Raw genomic sequence first — 25,876 nt, 5'->3', positions numbered from 1 at the left:
CCTCGTTCGGACGGCGGCCGGTACGGTGCGAAGGTAGCTTCTCGCGGTGGTCTGCTCTTTGAGTCACGTCTGCCGATTCATGCTGCGTTTTACCAGGGTCCCCTGTTCATACCCGCTGGCTTCGTAACGGTCTCGTCTCTCCAGATTAGTCTCTCTGCTGTAGTCGCCACTTGGGCACGTGCCGATGACGTCATGGGGCGGCGCAGGCAGCCAACTTCATAAAGTGGCGACGGGCCCGCGCGACGATGTTTTAGTGTGTGGGTGTGTGGCGACAACTGGCGGGCAGCCTGCCTCCAGGCGGCAATACTAGGCGCACACCTACATAAGTTACACAAAATTCTATACAATACGTTATATATGTAACGAGGCTATGTTTTACGTACACATATAAAAAATTTAATTTTTCAGTAAGTTTTAGTAAGTAGTATTTGTAACTAACATCGGAGAAAAAACGACCTGATTGACTGCGTTCTCTGCTTACGCTGACTAAAGCGGAACAGATGTAAGAAAATAACATATTGTGCCGGAACTTAGTGATTACCTTAAATCGTATATACATCCCGAAAAAGAAATAATTTTCTGATTTTAATCCATGTTTTCTGTAAACATATTTGCCATTTTATAGACACCGTAATTGTTAAATAAATTAGAATCACAAACCAAGATACAAAAAAAAATTGATTTAATATTTTTAAAAGTTTAACCCTCAAAATTCATAACCTTTCCGTGTGAAGCCAGGTATTACAGCTAGTAGTTCAAAATCAACCGAAAACCATTTTCTTTTTGGTAATTTTATAGGAGATTTTTTTTGGAGTAATATAAAATTTTTTTCGTTTCATATGCTTTGTCTAGTTGGCAATTAAAATAATTGTTTTACTTTTAAGGAAATTACGTATAATTTTAATAAAAACCCATGATGCTCGTTATTTTGTAACGAAAGTTTTTTTTATAATATAGGTGTTTTCAATTTTACTTTTGCGTCAGAATTCTCAAATTATTTAAATTGTGGCTACTAAAATAAATTTAACTTATTTATATCGATTGAAATAATAATTTTCTATTCAGTTAAAACTACCTAACGTTCTGATATTGAACTTGGTTTCCTAAAGAATTAAATAAATTCAGATATAGGCGTAACAGTATGCGTTTCAGTTTTTTCAAAGATTGCTGTGATAAATTTGCCACAAGTGTTAAAATGGCTAACAGAAATCTCGTTTTTGGGAATGAACATTTAGACTCTGTGAACTATCAGATTATTGTAGATACGAAAAATAAAAATTTGTAAATTTTAGAGTTTAACTAAACTTTTGTGTTGTCGTTCAGAACTTCCTAGCTGCACGACCTCACGACGAGAAGTTAAGTGAGTAGTTAGCATGTAGAGGCGATGAGACACTTGAAGTTCCTGCCGTTGTCGCTCTTAAGGTTTATGGCTCTTCGGTTTCAAACACGCAGATGTGCGTACACAGAAAAATATTCTCTAATCTTTTTAAAAAAAAAAATTAAAACCAGTTGCTAACAAATATTTTGTAATGCTACAAGAAAAGTATTGTAACTTTGTGAAACACATGGCTGTGGTTATTTATGTATACTATTTTAGAGATAATACTGAGTATTTCTTACAAAAATTGTAGCATAATGATGTTTCATTCAAGCTAATTTTTTAAACCATGGAGAATATAATCGAATATTCAACCATTTGTCTTAATTTTGCCGCGGCATTGTTATTATGTGTGCAGTCAATACTGGAAATCTATACAGGGAACAGTTTACAAATAACTTGAACTATTGAAGTTATGTGAAAATTTTAGATGGAAAGGGTCTTAGCTTTCTGGCATTTATATGTATATTCCTACAAAAAAGAGACTTTTACCGTATTATGCTTATTATTTTTTGCTGACTTTTTGATTGGCTGAACTTTCACAACATTAAAAAAAAATATAGAAATCGTATACTTTTTGCATAATTAGCTGGCAAAGTTCATTTATAACGTTTTTTTTGCACTATGAAAAAGGAGAACCAATTGGAATATAAAACTAGAAGTTTTTAAGTTCGATTAAATTTTACTGGCTGCCAAACGATATGGTTTAATTTCTTTCAGAATAAAATTACCTTATTTTACCTTGCCTTTTAAAAATAGTAGAAATTTTGTGATTTTAAATTTTAACATATATTAAATTTTTTTTTCTGAAAAAAAATTAAACCATGCAACGCAGTTGCCACCAGCGTTGTCTTTAAACCCAAAAAATTTCAACTACTTATTCCATTTGGTTCTACTATTCTATACTGCACAAAAATGTTCAAAATTAAACTTTGCCAGGCAACTAATTGTGCAAAAAGTATGCACTTGTATATTTTCATTCTGTTAAAGTTCAGCCATTTAAGAAGTTTACAAGTTTTAACCGTGTTAAAAGTAAAAATAAAGTACTGACCTGGAACGGAAGAGACACCCTTAATGTGTCATCATTGCCTTAACAAATGCAAATTTTCAATGTAACGCGATGAGAAAAATTTCTATGGCAGTCAAAATTAATTTTTAAAACCAAATTTGATGCGTATTTTGGTTTCTATATTAATTTCTAACGTTTTTAAATTTTTTTTCTTAGTAGATAATGATAAATCTAATACCGATGTCCCATATTCATAATAAATTGGTTAAAAAAAAACACGTGAAGTTGTGAATGAATAAAACAAAGAAAGAAGTAGATATTCCGATGTACATTTTGTATAGTTTTCATTGGTAAGAAAATTAGCTTAAGTGTTCAGAAACCTTATGCATGGCTACCTTCACCCTGAAAAGTGTTTTATTTACAAATGACATCATAAATGTAGGAGCGTAGGAGGGTCTACAAATTTTAAGTACAATGAGTAAAACGTATTAATTAAATAAAACCAGCACCTACCCTACCTGCTCATTGCTTTACAAGTATTAAAACTTTTTAGTTTGATTGTAATATTATAAATGGAACTTACACCAGAGAATTACTCAATGTAATGTATCACAATACGCCAGATACAGAGTTTTCTTTGGATACGAAAACTTATGACTGTTTTTGTAATGTAATAATAACTTATTTAGTAATATTTTTTATAGTTGCTTCGGAATAAATTCTGTATCAAAATATCATCTTTGTAACCATTAGGAGGTTACTAATTACTCATTACCTTAAGAAAGTCAATTTTACAGTGGTACTTAAATTACTATAATTATAACGTAATTTTCAAGCTTCGATCAGCAAATTAGTCCAAATATTATTCCTCCTTGAGTAAAATAAATTTTATATTGTACTCAGATACCATCTGTGTACCTAACTGTATCAGAAGTATTGTATTTTGGATGACTGAAAATTTTTAAAGAAAAAAATGTAGCTCATTTTTAATTGTGCTATATCGTATTTTTACACATCTTCTCAAAACGAACCCAGATATATTTCATTGCATAATCTCATGTGCAAAATGTGTTGCTAGCTCCTATTGACCCTAATAATTAGAATTCAACATATATTGTTTAAACGTTAATAATTCGGAAAAGGGGCAAAAAACATTATTTAACGTGCAAGGCAATTTTCGCAAAACTTTTTTCCACTTTAAAAATCGATTTACATTCCGAAATTAGTCGTGTTTACGATATTTATAATAATGGGCAAATCTTTGTCTATAATTTATTACTGTACCAGAATCACAGCCGATTAAAAAAAAAAAGTAAATGCAAGGATGGAAAATGAAAAGAAAAAAAAGGCGGAGGCTCACCTCAATGCAAAAAAACAAGAGACGCGCGTGAAATGAGAATGGGAAATATGCGTAAAAAAATAGAAGCGACGAACGTTTGTTAAGCATGTTTCGACAGCGGAGCTCGTCTTTTGTTCTCACGCCGCGGGCAGCGGTGACGTCTTTGTTCTCGGAATTTAGTGGCAGTTTCGAGAAGAATGGGCAAGGATGGTTTCAGAACGGTTTTTGGTGTTGTGAGGAAGGGAAAAAAGGGAGGGAGGGAGGATGTGGAATAACCAGAAGAGCGAGGTATGATTTTTTTTCTTTCTATATTTCGAAAATGGCTTAGCGTTCGTATTCTCTCGAGCGAGCGAGTCTCAATGCTCGTTCCGGGCGGGGGCATTGCCAACAATTTCATCAATTTCCCCTCCAGTGCCATTTGCGATGGCGAAATCGGACGGGCAGGGACAAAAAAAAATTTGCGCGTGCGTAATTTTTTTTTGACGTTGGTGGAAACGAAACAATTTATCAAGCTCGGTGAGGCGCGCATGCGTGTAGCGTCCGAAAGGATGGAAACAATGACAGGTTCACGTGCGCGCATTAATTATGTCCATTGTCTCTCGGCGAGCTGCGGAAGGGGGGGGGGGATGGGGGAAGGCAATCCCCCCTTAACTACACCAGCGCTTCGTTCGGCCACATTAACAGCCAATATGCGACGTCCATTGTCGGGGTTTGTCCCCGGCTAAACAGAGGCCATTGTTGAAATATCACGCTTCGAGCGGTTTCCACGATCAACCGTGCGAGAGGAACGCAGACGGAAAGATACTCCGGAAAGCAGTGGCGGAGAGAGACAAATAGATAGAGAATGGGAAATGGAATTTCCTCCCCCCCCCCCCAGCCCCCTCTTCCAATCCCGTCGATGATAAATCGGTCAAAACAAATTTATTGTCGGTTTATAATTAGCATTATTATGCTTGTTCAGTTACGCCAGATTCCGACCCTGTGCACCTTCGCTGGCTTTTATTTTTCCATTGTATGCGTTGTATGGAAACAATCTAGTTTCGCTGGCTGTTGTTGTCCGTCGGCTTTGTGCTCTGGAAAATTGGAAGGAAAGTAAATGAATGCGGTCGTATTTTGTTTCCCCTCCCCCTTCCCCGTCAAGCCTACAGAACGTGATGGAATTGTCTGCAGAGATGAGTGTATTCGGACTATAGAAAGCTTGGCCATGTTTTCATTGCGTGCTCCTATGGTTTTTATTTATACGATGTTAGAGTACACTAGAAGAATTTTTAATTTTTTTTTGTGCAATTGTTTTCCGAGTTTAATCATCCTTTCTGTTCAGTGTAAGCTACCTTCCGTCAAAAATTTATTTTCCAAAATGGTCTAAATACTCGTTCTATAATGTTGAATTTTTAAATGTTTAAAGACATTTTTAATAAACTATTGCGTTCTAACTTATAAAAACACATAGTAAAAAAATTAACCTCGCCACTCAAAGTCAAAACAGTTGTGCCTGTAAATGCTGCTTAATATATTTCATTTCTATATTTTACTATCTTCACAAAATAAAAAAAAACGATTAATTTTTACTTTATGGTTTTCATTAAAACGAACAGTCTAATTTTGCAATTTAAAAGTCATATTAATTAGCATAACCACTACATAATAACTTTTAAAACCTAAAGTATTTAATTTTAAAATCCTTCCACCACATAAAATTATAAATATTGTTTAATAATTAATCTCTGTGCGAGTTTCAGGCCTGATCCAATGGTGTCATGTACAAATGAGCTCATAACCCATGCACGTGTCTACTGGGTGTCGTAGGAGCGTTTTGTACAACTTTACGCTACGTATCACTGCCGAGTTTTAACTAACCAGTTGCTCTACAGCAGACATACAAGCCTTTAATGCTCATCAATAAGACACTTACATAATATACACTGTGGAATAATACCGGGTAGCTCTACACTAACTTCACAGTTGAAAGTGTGATAAAAAAACGTTAACAGCGGCAGCAGGTGTTAACTATAGAAATATTTTATGTGTAAATTTTTAAATTATATATTTTTTATCGGGTGTCAAACTAAAGTAGCTCTTTTTTTTCATGAAATTCGAAGCATTTTTCATGTAATATTTTTTAAGATAAAAAAATTTCAAATAAAAATAGACTTTATTTCGTTGTAGTTATTTTGGCACCATATGTATTAAACAAACGATTTTTTTTTCATACTGGGCATACCGTCTGCCATCTGTCGGACAGACGTATTAGCTTACTATTCTTGTATAGTTACGGTTCTAAAATCGCGGGGGTGTTCCCAAATCCGCCGAACATTAATACGCAATAAGCTTAGTTCTGTCAACACACTACACAGAAATACTTTTTTTCCGCTCTTTTAAAAAATATACCGTTGAAAACCAGTAGCCAAGAGATAGTTTGTAATACTACAAGAAAGATACTGTAACTTTGTACAACACATGGCTATAGTATTTTTTTTAAAATATCAAATACGTTTTATCGAGGTAATACTAAGTATTTCTTACAAAAAATTTGGCACATAATTTTATAATTTGATTGATTTTCATTCAAGCATAAATATTTTTAAACCATGGAAAAAGTAACCGAATATCATATAATATGATTTTTTCCCGTGATTATTTAAATGCGCTGTTAAAACTGAAAATATGTTCAGAGAACGGTTTACAAATATTTTTATCAATTGAAGGTACTTAGACAACACAAAGCATAAATACCCAGGTAAGAATCCGGAACACAGTATTACTGAGAACATTATTTTGTAGTGATACTGTTGTTTTTAGGTAGATTTAAAAGATATACTACCTATTGTAGCCATTATCATGGTGCGACTTTCAAAATTTTTTTATGGGGGCTATAGTTTTTAGTTTCATGGTCGATAAACACCGAAATCACCGTCAACTCAAAAGTTGATATATAAAACTTTTTGTGGACACAATAACTATATCATTATTTTTTTTAAAATCACTTCCAAACTGATACATAAAACCTAGTAGTGGAAAATCTCAGTCAAGTTCGTTGATGGGCAATATTCGACCAAAAGGGTAGAAATTGTGAACGATTGTTGAAAACCAGAAAAATAGCTGTATCTCCCATAATATGGAAAATATAAATTCCGATTGAACGTATTATAACTTGTCGAAGTAATACCGAAATTTTTTGTCTGAATAGGTACTGGATTTGACCAACCATAATTGCAAGGAGTTGAAAAAACAAGGGTTGGAGAACAAAAAAATCACGAATCCTTTTCATAAGAACAACATCGAATTCGTGCAGATTTTTTTATTAATCTTATAATTTTTATATAAATCATTTGTCTGAAACAATTTTGATTAGTCGAACCATTCCTGCAAGGGATTAAAAAAATAAGGGGTTAGAATTTTAAAAAAAATTCATAACTTCTTTAGTAAATACACTATCAATTCCGTTGAAAATGTTTGTAAATCTTAATAATTTTTATCTTAAACTTTTGTCTCAAACAACTTTTGATAAGGGTTTAAAAAAAGGGTGAAAATAAAAAATAATACATATAATCCGTTTCTTTTACAATATTAAACCCAATCTTTTTTTTATTGTAAAGCCCAAAAATATTATCTACAACTATTGTCCGAAATTATTTTTTATATGACCAACCATTACTGCAAGGGGTGGAAAATAACAGGTGTTGAAGACGAAAAAAAATCATAACTCCCTTAATATAGTTGCGATGGCACAGTAGAAAATTGTCAGAAAACCCAGTTTTTAAAAATTTGTTAGATATTATTTTTATTTTTTTTAATATTCTTATATCTAAAATTTACTCCATCACAAAAAGTTATTTAGGAACTTCAAAACTTACAAAACCAAGCCTGTGTGCTTACTGCTACGTAGTGTGTTTGAACTATATTAAAAACTCAATATTAAAAAATTAAAAATATTAAATACAAACATTAAAAAAATATGCCTTAAGATTTTTTAATGCCATAATTTTAAACACAGAAAAAAAAATTTGAAGTTAGGTAGTACCACTTTGATTAAATATTATCAAAAGTAAAAATTTCCTGATGAAAGAAACATGTTTAGAAGCTTCTTTATTCAATCACATAAATAAATACTTGATCCCAATAAGACTAAATTTTAAAACTTCTTTGTTTCCCACGGGTAAGAAGACCGTTATTCGAAGTCAACCAGACGCAGAGGAGAAACAACTAAGATTGCAGCACTGCCTTCTTTTTCACAAACTCCCTGTCTCTCTCTCTCTCTATCTTCCCCCCCCCCCCTTCTACCTTTGAACACTTTCCCACCTATACCTCACCATCGCCACTTTAGACCGCTACTCTGTGAAACTCGCAGATCGCCGCAGAGAGCGAGCCAGGGTGGCTATTGTTAATTCGCGTGCTACCCTCCCCCCCCCCCCTTCTGTATCTTATCACCACGTCGACGGCGCCCCGCTTAGCCATTTTATCGCTCTCCCTCACCCTCCGGAAACAGCGCGCAGCCGCCCCTTTCCCACCCGGGTGGTCTTTCGAGCTCAACCCCTCGTGTGATTCGCACCCCTCCGCTCGACTCGCTCCCATTGTGCGGCGGAAAACAAAACACGAAAACGCGCGCTGCGAAGTGCCGGCAACGAGGTATTATTCCGCGGCTCTCCGCGGGGGAAATAAAAAAATCATTGCATTCATTCTCTCTCCCCTGGCATTTCGTTACATTAAATCCTTCTCGCTTGTTTTTTTTTTGTACACAAAAGTTTTCTTAGGTTGCTATTTTACGTGCTTTTCTAATTTATTGAACTTTTTTTTTACAGATTACAAGCTATTTTGAACCTAGTTTTAGTATTGATTTCTGTTGTTCTTATAACCAAAAGAACGTATATATACAGAAAAGAGTCGGTACTAATAAACGAGATATATGTAACGAACGGCCTCACCACCACTGTCGAATAATTGAGTTTTCGCCCCTTTATGGATATTATAGTGGGCTATAATACAGCATGTTTGAGAGTCGCTGGGCATACATTTACCGGCTGCCAGGGAATGCTAAAGAATTTTTTTAATTTTATTTTACGAAAAACATGTCCGTAAACGCGTCCTGCAAATCTACAAGCGCGATGAGTAGCGCGCAAAATTTGAAGTTGGTGGGCTTAAAAGGACTACAACATTGGCCGAGAGGACGTGCGATCGAGGTGCAGTGTGGTTCCAAATTCCTTTTAGGCCCTTTCTACGATGGCACGGAGCATCTCCCAGGAACATTTCACTATCGCGTCTCTGCTGCTCTTACAATGCACGGAAACGTAACAACTGGCAACCATTGAGATTGCCTTTCAAGGTAGCGAAATATAAATTTAGTTTAAAATAAATTCTGCTTCGAATTCATAGCAGGGACAAAATTTACATAAGTAATAAAATAAACAACTCGGTTATAATACTATATTTTATAATATAATATGTGCTTGAAACAATATTTAATGTGTTTAGGACGTCAACAAACATGGCTACCACCTCAACCAAGTCCTCGGCTTCTGTTGGTCTGAAGGAGCACTGTAGACGGAAGAGCTCAGTGTTGTCAAAATAATCCGTACGGGTCCGTCTCCGTCTACGTTCTGTTGTACAAACTCTGTTCCCTGAGATGCGTCTACGTTAACATGAACCGTCTTCTTTTCCGTGTCAGGGGTTTGTACATTACGCAAGAAACGCAAGGGCCTACTTCCCGCGGGGCGTTTGAACGTCACTCTCAGGCAATAGAGTAGAGCCCTGAAGACCACCCAATTATAATTTGTGCGCTAATATTTCTGGACGTATGTTCCTAAACCAAAATTATCTGTTTTGGCAATTCCTGCCAACCGTTAAATTTATGCCCCTGCAATTTCAGATCATTTATTTTTGTAACAGCATTGAAATTGACGTCTCGTTGCAATTTTTTTTTTTTTTTTTTGCCAGATGTACGCTAATGGTTATGTGCACGGGGAAATCGCGTTCAAAACTTTTCGCCCCCTCGTGTCCGCAGGTTCTGCGTGGGTGACCGGTTCTACCTGTGCGAGAACAAGATCCTGTGCGAGTACGACTACGAGGAGAGGCTGGTGTTTGCCAATATGGCCTACAACCCGCCCAGCCTGGCGCACATCAAGCGACAGACCAGCCACCTACCGGTGAGTGGCGGGAACTATACCCAGTTCCGCCTCCGCCATCTTGGCTCCACACGGCGTGCGGAAAATCTTCCATTTATATATATATATATATATATATATATATATATATATATATAATGCAGGTGCAGCATGCAGCAAAAATTTAAAAATGAAAAAAAAAATTTAAGTTACATACGAATAAAAATTTATATATATGAGCTTTTAAATAAAATAAAATATTTGATATTGAATACTGCTAAACATCATTAAAAAAATTTCGTTATTGTTAATATTAGTGATAGAATTTGTGTTTATAATTTTTTGGGGGTATTTTCAAATGTATTTATATAAGTGTGGTTATGCGAACGTATGTATAATTTTACGTTATTAATTATAACTTATTTCATATTTATTTAATAAATAATTAAAATTATTAAATTTAAAGAAAACGTTCGTAATATTTATGACTTTCATTATTAATAAAAATTAATCTAGGTTATTTTACTAAATTAAATAATTAATATTATACACATGTGTATATTTATATTGAATACTAAGTATTTATTTAAAAAATTATTTAATATAATTTATACTTTACCAATAGTATTTATAATATCACTCTAGCTCTTTTATTTATTTCTATAAATTATCTGCATGCATAATTACACCAAGTGAGTGTGACTTCTAACGCGCATACATAAGTAGGCTACTCACACCCACTTTTTCCCTCTACATGGCATGCAACCCACATTTGAGAAATTGTTAAAGCCAACATTCGTAAACTGGGTTTGCTATTAAGTCACCTTTAGACGCTCAAGTAAAATTAAAAAGGTAATTTATCCTGTTTAAAACATTGGGGATGTCTACACACACGAAATTTTATATATATATATATATATATATATATATATATATATATATATATATATATATATATTCGCGCAGAAAATTTAGCTCTATAGCTCAATAGGAAAACTAGAAAAATGTGAGATTGCGAGATTAATGTAATTTAAGTTAACAGTTTTTGGCAAGTGTGCTTAAGGTCGATATAATCAACCATGTATTGATTTTATGCATTGCAATTTTTTGTTTTGTTTTAATCACATTTTTGTTTAATGTTTCACCATTCAAGTATCGCGTTTTTTTGTAGTGTCATATATTTTTTGTTGACGGTTACGTGCTGCGTGCTATTTTGATATTTGTTTAAAAAACAAAGCACGTTTCATTCACTTCGATCATTTTATTTCACTATTCACAGTACTAACAGGACAAGATTTACCGAGCTTCAAATGGCCATTAATTCATGCATCTGTGAGTTTGTAGTCCTACTTCCAAACTATTTCTTTATAAAAACTTGGATTTAGGAAAATGGTCATAAAATCCTAAATGGTGTGCTGGGCAGAGCCTTAAGGGGTCCACCTACTTAGCGCGGTATCTGGTGTTGTAAATATTTTTTTTTTTACACGAAACTACTGAATGTATTATTCGACCTATAAATGCACTTTGTTCTTGCTCAAAAAGAAATGAAAACCCTAAATAAGAGGTGTTTAAAGTTAAGACGGACACAAAGCGTCAGGCCGGAGTGAGAGAAAACCAGTCAGTTACTGGAGCCAATGTTCTGCCACAATGGGTTCCAGTGACCTTGACCTTGACCTACATCAACCTTGAACCCTGATCCCGAAATTCGATACTAAAACGGCGCACTCTCCGTTACGCCATGGGAGTCATCGACTTCCCCTACCGGCTGTTAGGAAGCTTCACTTCAATAAATAGTGGGAAATTCACCCTTGTTAGTATTATTCGTCGATGTATGAATAAATCCAGGTGCGAAATTTATCAAGGACCTGACAAGCGACTTAGAAACCATTAAGCTCGTTGCTGCCAGAATTCTTACATGGGTTTATTAACATGTTCATAGAGGCTGAGTCTGAATTCGACGGACAAACTTTGGCTGCGATTCCATCCGTTAGATAATCAATTGAAACATCTGTACGACTAATGGTTTAAAGGATTTCCCAAGGCATTAAATTTATAGCTCAAAAACGTTTTTTTTATTGAAATAATAGAGATAGTATTTTAGAAGGAACACAGAGTGTCTGGATTATGTTTAATTGATCGAAGTTATACAAACAATGCCAATGTTTATCGCTGTATAAAAATTATTTCATTGAAATAAATTGTAAATGGTAATCCGCCTTACTTGCCATTATTTTGTCTCAAAAATTAATTTTGCTACAGCTACAAATTTCGCGGTGGTCGTGCAACTTCTTGCCATCATTTGTAATCCAGATGCTCAATGTTCTATACTAAATACTTTCTCTACTATCAGTTCCAACTTGAAAGACGTAAACCAGCATTTGGAAGCACTGAAAAGACCATCATTAGTCGTGCAAATGTTTTCAACTTTATTCTTGTCGTGGTGAACCTGCGGCCGATGTTCCTCGGTGTTGATTCAGACTCGCCCCGTGTGTTACGGCGGGAGGCCTCAAGGCCCGTGTGCGTAGGTGGTTCTCTGACCAACATGGCGGCGCGGTCGCCGAGAGTCCGTATCGGCGCCTCTACGCCCGGGGGCGCAGCGCTCAATAGATATTAGTTACAGTGCTTCATTTAATCGTGTTCGTCGGTGGGGGCAGAAGGGTATAGGTGTAAGGGGGGGGGGAGAAGGAAATCGGATGGTGAGGGGAATAGGAGTAATCTGAAAATATGATATGTGGGGCACAATGGACGACTGGACGTATCGAGGTGGTTGCCCCCCCCCCCTCCCCCCGACGCTTTTCGATGCCTCGGCAGGAATGCAAATTTTTGACGTCACCATGATGTTGTCTGAGAGTCTGAGAGGGAGAATAGCGGCAAAAATGTTCCGCTACTTCTCTCTTCCCTTCCAATGCCCCTCTTTTATCAATGGCCCTGCCTACCTGTGCGTGCATGCGGTGAGCAGATCTTCAGAGTGAAAGAAAAAAAAAAACACGTGATCTGAAAATACCTCAAAATTTCAGAATGGTGTCTGTTCACGAAAAGCATTTTAGTTCTGTTTCCGCATTTAGTTATTAAAACTTTTTTTTTTCAGAAGGGTGAAAGTGGCTAAAAAAAAGCGCACAGATGCTTAAAAGCGCTTGAAAGACTTGCATTACACATTTATAGAAACTATTCCGCTGCATAACGGTGAGGTCACCGCACCACGAGAAGACTGCGCGTCAGTCCACAGCCCAGAGCACTCGCGCCGTAGAGGCGACGCCGCGCTTGATTCGTCAGGCAAAGTCGCACTTATCATCCCGCCTCGGCTGCGCAAAACAGACTTCCTGGCCGTGCGCGAGCCCATATTCCGTCAGACGGGCCCCACAGTGGTCCTGCATCGCCGGCGGGAGCCCTATCGCATGTAGCGAAATTACTCAGATAGCAAGCTCAGGCGCGGAGGTAATCTTGCGGAGCGAACAGCGGGCCGGCGGACTAGGGCGTGGCAGAGATTGCCTGCCGACGCCACGCCCACGAGTTAAATTCCACACAAGTACGAGGGGCATTCTTAAAGTAAAGTCCGTTTGGCCATTAAAAAATAAACTTCTTAGAAAATGTTTTTACTGACAGTTCTAGATAACTACATATCTACTACACACGTCCACGTTATCGCATTCCGTAACTGGCATTTTTTGACGTAACAACGTATAATAAATCGATGAACGCCGGCTGCACTCATTGTATCGTTACGCACATTGTCCCGTTACGCTTTGTCCCGTTACGCTCATTGTACGCTTGCGCCGCATCCATCTCTCTTCCACTCGATTGGAACAACCATCGATTTTACTTTTTCGAGGCACATTAAACTCCCATTCGTTTCCTACTTTTCCTATCATTGTCCTATCCTTAACACAATAACACAGATTGGAAGAAGTTAAATAGCAAACATGTATAAAAGTTATAGTTAAAATATTCTGTTCGTTAAAGTAATAAACTTATTTGAATTAATGAGTGCAAATAAAAGTAAATTTATAAATTAAATTGTAGATTTCATTTGACTACTTTTTATACATACAAAATAGTGATAATTCAATAAAAATTATTCAATTTATTCATAAAAGTATGCAATCATTTAATCAATGTTTTGTTATGAAGTCGTCACGTTAAACTATCGTCCGTAAACCAACTTTACAGACAACCAATTTTTTATCGTAAAACTGCACTAGTTTATTTAATCCTCTGCATAGAAGTTTGCCGCCATAAGATTAAACCATTTGGAATTCGTAATTTTGAAATTTGTTTTGCTGTTGTTGTCTCACCTTTCATGAAATCAACCAAAATGACGCTTTTTTTGGTCCCAAAACACGGTAGCCATAATTTTTCGATTCGAGTACGCAGATTGCTTAAAGGTTTTCTGGTTATGTTTACTTAGCGCCTGTACTTAGGCTACACGCATTGCGTATTGGATGTCCATGATGCCCGTGGCCAAGGCGTACGTTCCATTCCCAGGCGGCGAACTGCTATGCAGAGGATTAAAGAAACTGATGCAGCGTTACGAAAAAAGCTTCAAACTAAATATCAATTATGTGTGAAAATGTGAAGTAGATATGTAGTAAACTAAAACAGTCAATAAAAACATTTTTTCGTTAGATAATTTTTTTTAATCACCAAACGGACCTTACATTAAGAATATTCCTTCTAGCTTGTCCGATAACAGGCAGTTTCTTTTGCGCAGACGGTTATGCATAAATATTTGTTGTTCCTGTACACTCTAAGTCTTTTTTTATCCATAACATTTTTATAAGATCCTTTTTCCATTTTCTCATTTCTCCATAATTTTTAAATTAATTATTTTTCTTTTTTGTTTATTTCTTAAGCGTTAGAGTAATGCTAATAATTATAACTGAAAGGGGCTAAAACAAACTTACCAAAATATAAGGTAATAACGTAAGTTCTGACACCGCCAAAGTTAAACTGTTCCGATGGAGAAGGGGGGGGGGTAAGGGAGGCTGGGTAAGGACCAAAAGGGGAGGAGAGGGAGAGAGAAGGGCACTGGATTCGTGATATTCGCACATTTCGCTTGCCTGTAATGTTTCTCGGGAGTTCGCCACAGTGTTCTTCCATCTACACACCAACAGATATTGCTGAGGATCTTCATATTTATTAATCGTCTATGCATCCTTAGCCCTGTGTAAGAAGTCTAGTCCCTGTGCCCGAGGGTCGAAACTAGGACCTCTCTCGCGAACGTCCGCCGCACTGCGTACCGTGGTAAGTCTCGTGGTGACTTAGGAATCTTATGTATTAGTTGCTTAATGCATTTCTCTTTCTCCTGATAATCTCACGGTATGATTTCCCTGGCCTGACATGGTCTCAATCTGGCACAACCGTCTTCCTTACCGACGTGACGCACTGTCCCTGACCTACCTCGAAGCTTGCGGCGCCGCAAAGCGACTTCCCGGCATTCCAGAGAACAACGGCAAACAGAACAAACGAAATGCGAGGGCGGCGAGGCTCGGCGTGCGGGCAACGAACAGAGCTGCTGACGTGACAACTGCACAATGCTGGTACTTCCACGAAGTAACTACAGAACAAACCTTCTAATATTACTTCCCCTTACGTAACCTATAGTATTTATATTTCTGCAAAATATTCAAGGTAACCTTTTTAAAAGCGTACAACAGAATGTTCTTACTGCAGTACCGAAGTTTTCCAAATGAATAAATTTGTAGTTTCTATGTTAGACGTCTTAAGTCTGTGGAAATAATGTGGCTAATGTTCCATACATTATGTTAAAAAATATATTTCACTAATATGAGTATATGAATATCAGCAACATATACCTTAGGAATAACCACAGTTACTTTTTATTGGCAATAAAATACTACAATAATTACAAACTTTAATATTGCCTTATGTGCATGTATTTGAGATAGACGTAATCGGTGTATTCCTGTTGTTCTGCATCTCGTTCCATTTGCGGAATATATTACACAAACGAAAAAGTATCGTTATCGATTTTTTTTGTTTCTTTGTTTACTTTTATAATTATTATGAGTGCTAATAGTGATCTCATTTACTTGATAACTTTCGAACAATTGATTTCAATTATTTTCGGGGCAGGTAAAAGGATTGCTTACGATAATTTGTGATTGAAATTGCAGTTTAAGTTTCTTCTACTGATATTGGCCCAAGTACTATGGCATTGGATATTTAAGTCTCAGTATTTATTTGAACTGATAATTTTAAAAATTTGTCAACTCACTGCGATCCTTTACTGCCTACATCACATAAAATATATATCTTTGGAAGCAGGTTCAGGAATGATATTGTTATTTAAGTTCGTCGAAAAAATAGGACCATGTTTAGTTAATAAAATGATTTAATGAGGTTCTTAGGACACATCCAGTCTGTGTACCGCATCGCATCAAGTTGTTACCAGTGTCGGTTCCGTAGGGAAACTGAACTCTAAGGTACCTCTAGGCTGACGCGGTACTTTGAAGCGGCAACGGCGACGCGCTGTACTGCTCAAGCACACACACCAAAAGTCGTCTACAAACCACGTGGTCGTAATGGTGGGTGGTATACTCTCAGTCAACTACGCACAGGGTGTTAGTTCCGCCGAGGAAAATTATACCGCTGCAGTACCGCTATACCTTACCTCTACCAAGGGCATAAACAGGAAAGGGAGAAATTATGGTGGCATATATACCACCCTCTCCTGAATTTAACAAACCACCACCAACAAATAGAAATAATTTTCAAGCTAACAGCCGCTTTGACGCACCGTGCCAGCGTTTCCGAACCGTCGCAGTGCGCTTCGTGCACTTCGTGCGCTTCGTGCACTTCGTGTGCTTCGTGCGCTTCGTGCGCTTCGTGCGCTTCGTGCGCTCGACGCTGACCTCGCTCCGCCGGCGTGTGTCCGCAGCCGGGCGCAGTGGCGGCGGGCGCGCAGATGGTGAACGGCGCCGGTCTCCGGGCGGCGGGGACCCCGGGCGCCCTCGCCGCCGCCGCCGCCGCCGGCGACCTCAACAACAACATGTCGGGGGCGGCGCCCGGCTCCCACCTGCCCGCGCACCAGCTGGCGCCCGCGGCGGGGGCGGCGGCGCACATCAAGTCGCCGGTGCTGCAGATGGGCGTGTCCAGGTGAAACGGCGAGGCGCCTCCGGCCGCCGGCTCTACGTGAACTGACGGGGCGCCACTGAGGGGGAGGTGGTGAAGGGGGGAACGCGCACAGACATTCTGAACAGCCGGGAACAACCTTCAGCGCGGCTGTTCGCCGGTGAGTTCGATCAGAGAGTAAACAAAGTGCCGTGGACGCCACAGGCTGAGAACGCAACCGGTTATGCACCTGTGTGAAGAAGACAGTGCTTGCGCTCTAACTTGTTTCTCTCTCTCCATTACACTGTGTTTTCTTGCCCTTTTAACTATGAATCGTGCCTAATCATAGACGTCAGATCCACCACAGACTCTCCTATCTTATGTACCTCCATATTAAAAAAATGGTGATATTTCCACGTGAAAGTTGTTCAGTAAATATTAACCCCGAGTACGTGGAAAGGAGTAAATTTAAGAAAAAAGTTTCGTTAGTTCACTTTATGGATACATTATTTTAGCCCAGAGATTTCTGCAAAGTTGTCTTTATATATTTAGACTTAATTTTATTTTTATCAAATGGTAAGAGAATCGTTTTATGCAAGTTATTTCGGCGACTTCAACCTCGGACCTAGTGTATTAAATGCTCGCTTGAAAGCTTTAGTATTTATCATCTTAAAATTTTAACTGAGATTCGGAATAAAATGTGTACCTACTTGTGGGAAATTTAACTGATTCCTGTCGACCGCTAAAGTGTTTCCGTAGCTCGTTTTCCCGACCATTTGGTTTTTAATTATTTATCTGCATTCTTTGAACTAACGCCTTACTTTCTTTCATGTTTCCGTTTTCTTTAAAAGGAAACTTACTTACATTTATAAAAAAGAAACTTTTTGTAACAGTACCACGCATCTGCTCCTACATCAAAACAGTTTTCAAGCTACTGATAGCACATCGTGTACACAAAATTTTGACCAAAATTAAAATATGTACTACCAATAAATAAATAAATAAATATAAATAAATAAGAATAAAACAAATATTTGTAGTGTGCCCAACTAGAATTGTTCTAATAATCTATCTTGGCTATAGAATTTGAGCTACGGCAAAGTGGTGTATTCTACTGACCTTTCGCTCTGCATTGTAGTAGGCATCATGATGCCCCATTGTGTCCACATTGTGGAAAGTCCGGTAAATTCAGGGAAGTTGAAATTGGTCTAGGGAAGTCCGGGAATTTACTTTAAAAGCTAGAAAAGTTGTTATAAATTTATTAATGATAGTTATTTGAGGTGTAAATTTCAGGCTCCGGTAAATACCATCAACAAGAATCAAAATATCTATTTTTTCCAGTTATGTTTGAAATAGTACATATAAAGGGAAGGTAGAGGCTGGATTGTCTTTATTGATGTGTAAAATCTTAGCTCTCAGTGTACGACATTTGGTGTAAGTAATTTCGTGAATGGAACGAAAGTCACATGAAACGGAAATGTGTAACCACGGTTCTACCATCTGTGGTGGATGGCGCGAATCAAAGTTCACAAAGCCAAAAGGGAACTTTATAGTATTAATTGTTTAATGAATTTTTTTACAAGTTGCGCAGTATTTTAATAAAATTCCTTTTTTGGAAAATCAGGTCAAAATCCTAGGTTTAGTATTTTTTTCAAGTCTTTTTTCCCTTTTTTCGGAGCCGTTTCATTATATAGTTTAAATTTATTTCTGTTAATTAAATAATTCAATAGTCAATAGTTGGTGTAGCTGATCCGACAGCGAATTATAGCGGCGGGTATTGATACTACGTGTGATTCACGTGCAGAAATGTAGTTGAAAACACAATTTTCGTATGTGTGTCACGCACGCTTGGCGTTATTTCAAAGAATTCGAAAGCTAAGCTTGCTCACTGGACAATGGCCGCGATAGATGCAAAGCACGTCAAGAAAACAGTTCTGCTCGCGTGAGCTCGACGAGCCCAGATTCGTTCGAGTCGGACGAACCAGTGGCGGGTCTGCTCCGGTTGTTCGCGTGCTGTTCAGAAACGCCATCAAAGTGCTGCGCGCCATCTCGCACTGAAGTGATAGTATATTCGCTGTAATTTGCGCCGAACAGTGAGAACTGACGTGAGTTCCACCTTCTGTTATTTTTCCTACTGTGGTAACGATGCAAGACTTCAGTCACTTAATACAACGCATTACGGAGAACCAAAGTTTTTTTTTGTATTGGATGAGCGAAATGGTACAGATATATATCGTCTAATGTTACCTGTTACTGAATCCGTTATCAGTATGAATAATATGTAACATTATTTCGTAAATAAGCTGGTAATGCTGTTACTAAAAATTAAGTTAGAAATTCTGTTTAGTTAACTTAAATTAATGGTGTTCTTAAAAATAAAGAATACTTTTTTATACAATCGAGACAAGAATTTTTAAAATGTAATATTTCATACAAATTTTACAAGGGGAACAAATATTTTTAATTAACGTTAAAATATAACTTTAGCGAAAAATAATTACAGTTGTTTACAAACTAATTCCAGTATGGTTCAAATGGCCAGTAAAACAAGTATATCACAAATGACTGAAACGTTTGCTAGTCTTAAAATACCATATCCCTGTCTTGAAAGTACGATGCTCTTACTACCAGGTTGATTTTCTGCCTGTCACTGAAATGGAAAGTTTTAATTATTAATTTGACGAGCATCACCAAAAATTTCATGGATTGTAGCGTTTCTCAGAACGCCTTGTACAAAGGGGATTTTTTATCATATTTATTTGCTGTTAAAAAATAATAGTTTAATATATTTTAAACGTATTGCAGACGCATACTAGTCGGAATTTGTATATTCTTAATATTTTCCCATCGTATTTGTGATTACGCTTGTTTTGTATTTTCAAGATGTTCCAAAAATAAAATGTGTAATATTGTTACTGAGAATTTTTATTGTGAATTGAAGCTAGGAATTTATTATTTCCTAGCTTTAAAAAAAAACTTTTATGGCTACATTAATTTTGACTATTGGTAAATTCTTGCATTTTTATTCCCAGCGTATGATGTTCTATGCACGTGATTATTAAACAATTAATCCAATCCACATGTTGTTCATGGACATGCCCAGCAACAAGTCAGTACTATTTATGTAGCTTTTCTTGTTGACATAATTTGCACGCTTTATACGGCCAGTTGTACATTATTAATTGTTTGTGTTATTTTATTGTTAGTTAACTATATGACTAAATTATGTATCTGACATATCGCTTTTGATCAATTATTTAAATAATAATTTATATTTAAATTTATTTATATTTATTTTCAGATAATTTTCTTCTTTCACATGGATCTACTTGGAACGATGATTGTCAACAGTTGTATTTTAATCATTTTTCTATTATCATAGCATATTTTCTTAGTGTAGTTGCTTTCTTTTCTCTCTGGTCAGGTAGTCTTTTAGAAGTGAAAATATCACAGACTTAGTTTAATGATTTATTTAAATGAAATGAACCAGTTTTAGGAAGTATACGAAATTCTTAGAGATTTATAATTGAGATATCGTATTGTGTTTAAGATCCAGTTTACGATTTTTAGTAATCAATTCAGCTAAGCCAAAGAGGTTACCAAATACAAGGAATAGCAGGCATTTTAGTTCAGTTTGTACATATACACAATGTATTGTTATAAGAAGTGCTGTCTTAATTGTAACGTTATAAATGAAACTGTAGTAAAGTTAATACGAAGAACAGAATGAACCACTTTGTATTGCTTTCAGAATGTATATTGGTTAGGTATACAAATAAATACTGCAATATATACTCTTTTAAATACAAATAAAATGAATAGTATAACCAGAAACAAGGCATTGAACTCAATTCCGCTGCACAATTAACTGTAATCGCATATATTTTCGTGTAAGATATATAAATCCATATTTCGTTCATCAATCAAAGAGTTGTAATTAACTGAATGTAAGTTACTTTAATTGTTTTGATAACTTCCTTCGGAAGTTATAGTTTTTGGCACATTTTGATCATTATTTCTGTAACTAGTGTAAAAGAGTGTTTTATGAGATATGTTTAAAAGGATGAGCATCTACATTTTTGTTTGTAGGCAATCATATGTTTGAGCACATGGTGTCATATGAAAATTTTTGTCAGTCGATAGCCATGTAAATATTGTCGTATGACGCATCCGATTAAAACACAAAGTTTTCCTAAAGACTCTCGTTTAATTTCCCTCTCCAGAAGACTGAGTGGCGAGCGCCGATTGGTTGCCAGCGTTTCCTAGTGGAAGGTAGGTATGTACATGATGGCAGTAAGTGTGTACCGTCTCAAAGCAGGGGAGTCACCACGCATGTGTTACTGCATGTGGATTGCTTGACGCCGCTTTTTACATGGAGTCAGGAATCGACATGGGACCGCATGCTATGACGTAGTTGAAGTCACTTTTTAACCTCTACATCGCCATACTGTTCCGCCTAAAACATTGCGTAAATGATGCTTGATAACGTCTGATGACGATTAGAGGTTATGAATTAGAAACTCCGCCAATAAAAAGTCACATTCATTTAAAAAAAAAAAATCAATTCTGTTTCCACAATGCAGACACTGCACTTCGACCACTGTTTTGGGCGTCTAACCAACATGGCGCAACAAAGAGCTAAAGACAAAACACGGCTTCATACACTCATCATGTAATCATGCAGTCGTGGCCACCCCCCTGTCTTTTTGTTCATCTGATAGTCTGCGCCGTGTTCGCGGAAAACGCAAAAGCATTGTTTTAAGTGTAGTGTTTGCAACGCGAAAGACGTTTGAAACTCACGAATTTTACGGAAGTGACTGTGTTTAACGACGGAAATCCTGATCCACATGAGGTCGAGCACCATTCTCGCAATGGGCTTTTTATGTCTAACATCTTAGCTCTCGGTAAACGGCATTTGACAGGAATAATTATGGGAATGGAAAGGAAGTAGCATGGAACGGAAATGTGTTACCACGGTGCTGCCATCTGTGGCAGATGACGTGAACCAAAGTTCAAAATACCAAAGGGAAACTTTATAATATTAACTTTTTTAAGATTTTTTTACAATATGGGAAGTATTTTAATACACTTCCTTGTCGAAAATCAGGTCCAAATCCTGGTTTTAGTACTTTTCAAGACTTTTTATTTTCTTTACGCGATTCACGTCAAGAAGTGTCGTTGAAAACACAGTTTTCGTAATTATATTTATCACGCTCGGAAGTATCTTAAAGAATTTTACGTTAAATTTCCTGTCCGAGTTTCATATTGTAAGTTTATTTGCAACATGAGAACAAATGAATCTAGGTGAGATGCTTACACATTACAGGCGAGTAGGACTAAAAGACTCGATCACATGTTTCCTTTTATAGTGGCAATATAACGATAGTGAGGTAAAAAGGGTTTTCAACTGCGTCACAGCATTGCCAATTTTAAAAAAAGTTTAAAGATTTTGAAAAGGTTCCGATATGTACAACCATTCCCCTCCCCCCACCCATTAACAGAAAAAAAAATTTGTCAACAGCCACCCGCAGTAGGCAGAGGTGTCCACGTTTTGCTTCCATGCTGTTAAGCGAATTTCCTGGAGCAGTGACGTTCTCAACCAGTCAGCCACTGTGGGAGTTCTTAGTCCCAGCAAATATCGTAATAGGACAATTTGGGAATCTCTGGTCAATTAGCATTGATGAACCGCGAGACATTGCTTTCAAGTGATTTTACACTCCACGCCGCTTGATGCCACCATTGTTACTAGTTTTACGCATTGAAAAACTGTAGTACACTCCACACTGCCAGGTTCGCTGGCATCACTTGTCTCGTTCAGTACTTACCAGTTTCCCACATTGTCCCTATTTGAAATATTTGGTCTTTGTACCTGCGCCTTGTACCTACGTCGACCGAGACTTGTTTCGCTTGTCAAGGATTATTGAAATTTTACAAAGATTATTTTGGGAACCCGTTGCCAACAAATAGTTTGTAATACTAAAATAAATACATTGAAATTTGTGCAACACATGACTTTGGTTATTTTTCATGTATAAAATACTTTTCTCGAGCTAATACTCAGTAATGATTACGATAAATGGGTCATAAATATATTTATTTTGATGATTAATTAAAGAATATTTTTAAATCATGGAAAAGATAATTGAATATTAAAACTAATTGACTTTATTTTGGTGTATCATGCTTATTTATGTGCCCATTTAACACTGGAATGGTTTATAAATAACTTTAACATTGGCGATACTGGGAAAACACAAAAAATGCCCGGGTAAGAATTTCAACTAAGTACTATTACGAACACTATTTTGTAGTTATACAGTTGTATTCATGTTAATGTACAAATTTACAAATATCTGTACTTTTACAAAAATATTTATGTTTCTTTTACTATATATATATATATATATATATATATATATATATATATATATATATATATATATATATATATGGTGAAGTTTACACCAGCTCAGAGTGGGAGACACCCTTCCGACAGTTAGGCAGTCCATGGCCAAATGCGACACTAGGAAGAAAGTTCAGGAGGGGGCTGTCCTACAAAGAAAATAATCAGTTTCACAATATTACTTTAAATACGTAATTCACATATTTAACTTTGTATGGTTTTAAAATTATTCATGTCTCCAATACTCAATCGTGAATTTTTTATGGAAATGTTGATGAAAGATATGGTTAACACGTGAATTCAAGTAATTAGGTAGCCAGAAATATTCCCTCCGAAAGAAAATTTCGGGCTCGGGAGAGCACAAAAACGACAAGGGATGAAGAGCGAAGCTGTGTGGGAACAATGTGATTGGGAGACAACACGGAAAATTATGAAAATGCTTGGTTTATCACGTGTGACCTGCCATACCACCAGGCCGTCTTTCTACTTACAAAGTGAAACTAAGTCGAGTGCTAGCCAACCTCTGTGTCGCAGTTTGATACAGGTCGGCATTCAGTGCGAGGTTTCTGGGTGCGATTCCGGGGTACGGCATGTGTGTTAAAATTTTTCACTTCTCTTTCACAGAGACAGTAAATATTGTCAAAATAAAAATAATAAGTCAACCTTGTACACAATAAATCATCATAAAGGTGTGCCCGGTTTGGAACAGGAAAAAAAAAAGATTCTGGGGGAAGGGCATTTAAGATAGGGGCATTTCATAAAATTTATTATCTTTTATAGGGGAATATAAAATATAAAACAGTAGCAATAGGTAAAACATTGTTTAACGAAGTATTTTTTTAAAAAAAATTATATTATTTACAAATTTTTTGTTAGCTACCGCTCCTTTCTCCTGATTGTATTATTTTTTTTTTATCAATTTCGGAAAATAAGAAAATGCTCCCCATTTTCTCACCTCTGGATGAGCATTTGGGAAGGGATGTTTGGCTCGTTGGCGTTAAATGTTTACCAGTGAGCCAAACTGTTATTGTAAAAACGGCTACGTTGCCACATCCAATCAAAGATATGCCCCGTGGTTTTGACATTCCTTGTAGCCAACCACGAGAGTTAGTAAAAACTGTTATTCTAAAAACTGCTACCTGGCTACATCCAATAAAGCGATATTGTATCCCGGTGGTCTCGACATTTCTCGTGGCAGCCATTCTCAAGGGCTAGTTACAACTGTTACTGTAAAAACAACTACGTGGCCACATCTAATACAAATAAGTGCGCGGTGGCTTCGGCATTTTTGTAGCAGCCATTCTCAAAGGCTAGTTACTACTTTATTGTAAAGAGTACTTCCTGGCAACCTCCAATACAATGATGTGCCCAAAGTTTCGGGATTTATTGTAGCAGCCATTCTCAAAGGATTGTAACGACTGTTTTTGTAAAAACTTCTACGTGGCCACATCCAATACAAAGAAGTGCCCGGAGGTTTCGGCATCCCTTGTAGCAGCCATCCTCAAGGGCGAGTAACAGCTTAAACAAGGCATGCTGAAACTTTGGGCACAAATTCTTCATAAACTTGTCCTGAATCTAGAAGCCATGATGTAATTAATGGGGTTATCTTTGGTCTTTAACGTTTAGAAGAGGGTCTAAGGCCGTCGAGCCCAACCCAGGCTATGTCTTCAAAATAATGGAAAGGATTGAACTTAACGTCTTGTCAACATCGAGGTTAAGACGGTGTAAGTTGATGATATGTTATTGGAGCGTCAAAGGAATGAAATGATGAGTGGAAACAACGGGAGTTCCACGAGAAAACTACCTGGTTCACGCCAACGTCCGCCACGTTCCCACATTCCTAAAATCTGGTTTCCACCCTGTCGAGAAACTAACCCGGATCGCCTTGGTGGAATTAGATTTATTTGAACACTCACCCTAATTGAAACGTACAATCTTTTTCATGCACGGTGGCTCTCATATTCAACTACGCTCGTGCACAGCTGCAAAAATTAAATTTACTCACTACGTTCCTCAAAACATAGTAGCCAAAGAATTCTTAAAGCAGTTACAACTATAGAACTTTAAAAGAATAGTATCCTTACGATTCTCAAAGCATCATGACCCTGTGATCTTTGAGACCTAGTGATTTACGATTCTAAAACCCTAGTTTCCTTATGATTCAGAGAAATCAAAAGATGTTTAACCCGTGTAGCATACCTACGTTAGGCGATTGCTGTATAATACCTTTATTCTGCTCATACTTTATTTCACTGGCTGGTAGCACTTTACTTAACACAATTGCCTTCGCGTATCCTCACCTCGTCATAGCATTTGTTAACCTACTGTAATGTATCTTAAGTCACGAGAAACCAACATTATGAATAAACGAATATTTACAAGAAGTTATGCGTGTGTTCTTGCACAATTATGGGTCCTATTCCTTATATTTATACAGTAATTCTAAACCTCAGGAAAGTGATGAATACAATAACAACAGATTCAGAAGTAAATACCGTGATCTATTATCAGATCGTGTATTTTTTACAGTTGAGAATCACATTTTCGTTTCCCTTCTGTTTGTACCGCACTTGTTGCT

At 36.9% G+C, this 25,876-nt stretch overlaps 1 protein-coding gene across 1 annotated transcript in view; it reads left to right on the top strand.

The window, feature by feature from the left end:
* Positions 1–21,092, top strand: part of LOC134531803 (LIM domain only protein 3-like) — a 276,608-nt gene extending 255,516 nt beyond the window's left edge. The window contains exons 6-7 of the mRNA XM_063367744.1: positions 9,725–9,866; positions 16,723–21,092. Coding sequence (XP_063223814.1) covers positions 9,725–9,866; positions 16,723–16,944 — 364 coding nt within the window. The 3' untranslated portion in view covers positions 16,945–21,092. The remainder of the gene's footprint in view (positions 1–9,724; positions 9,867–16,722) is intronic.
* The last annotated feature ends 4,784 nt before the right edge of the window (positions 21,093–25,876 follow it).

The sequence above is a fragment of the Bacillus rossius genome, chromosome 5, assembly GCF_032445375.1.
Source record: "Bacillus rossius redtenbacheri isolate Brsri chromosome 5, Brsri_v3, whole genome shotgun sequence".
NCBI lineage: Eukaryota > Metazoa > Arthropoda > Insecta > Phasmatodea > Bacillidae > Bacillus > Bacillus rossius.
Note: the sequence above shows the minus strand (reverse complement) of the source record. Positions and strands in the feature narration are given on the sequence as shown.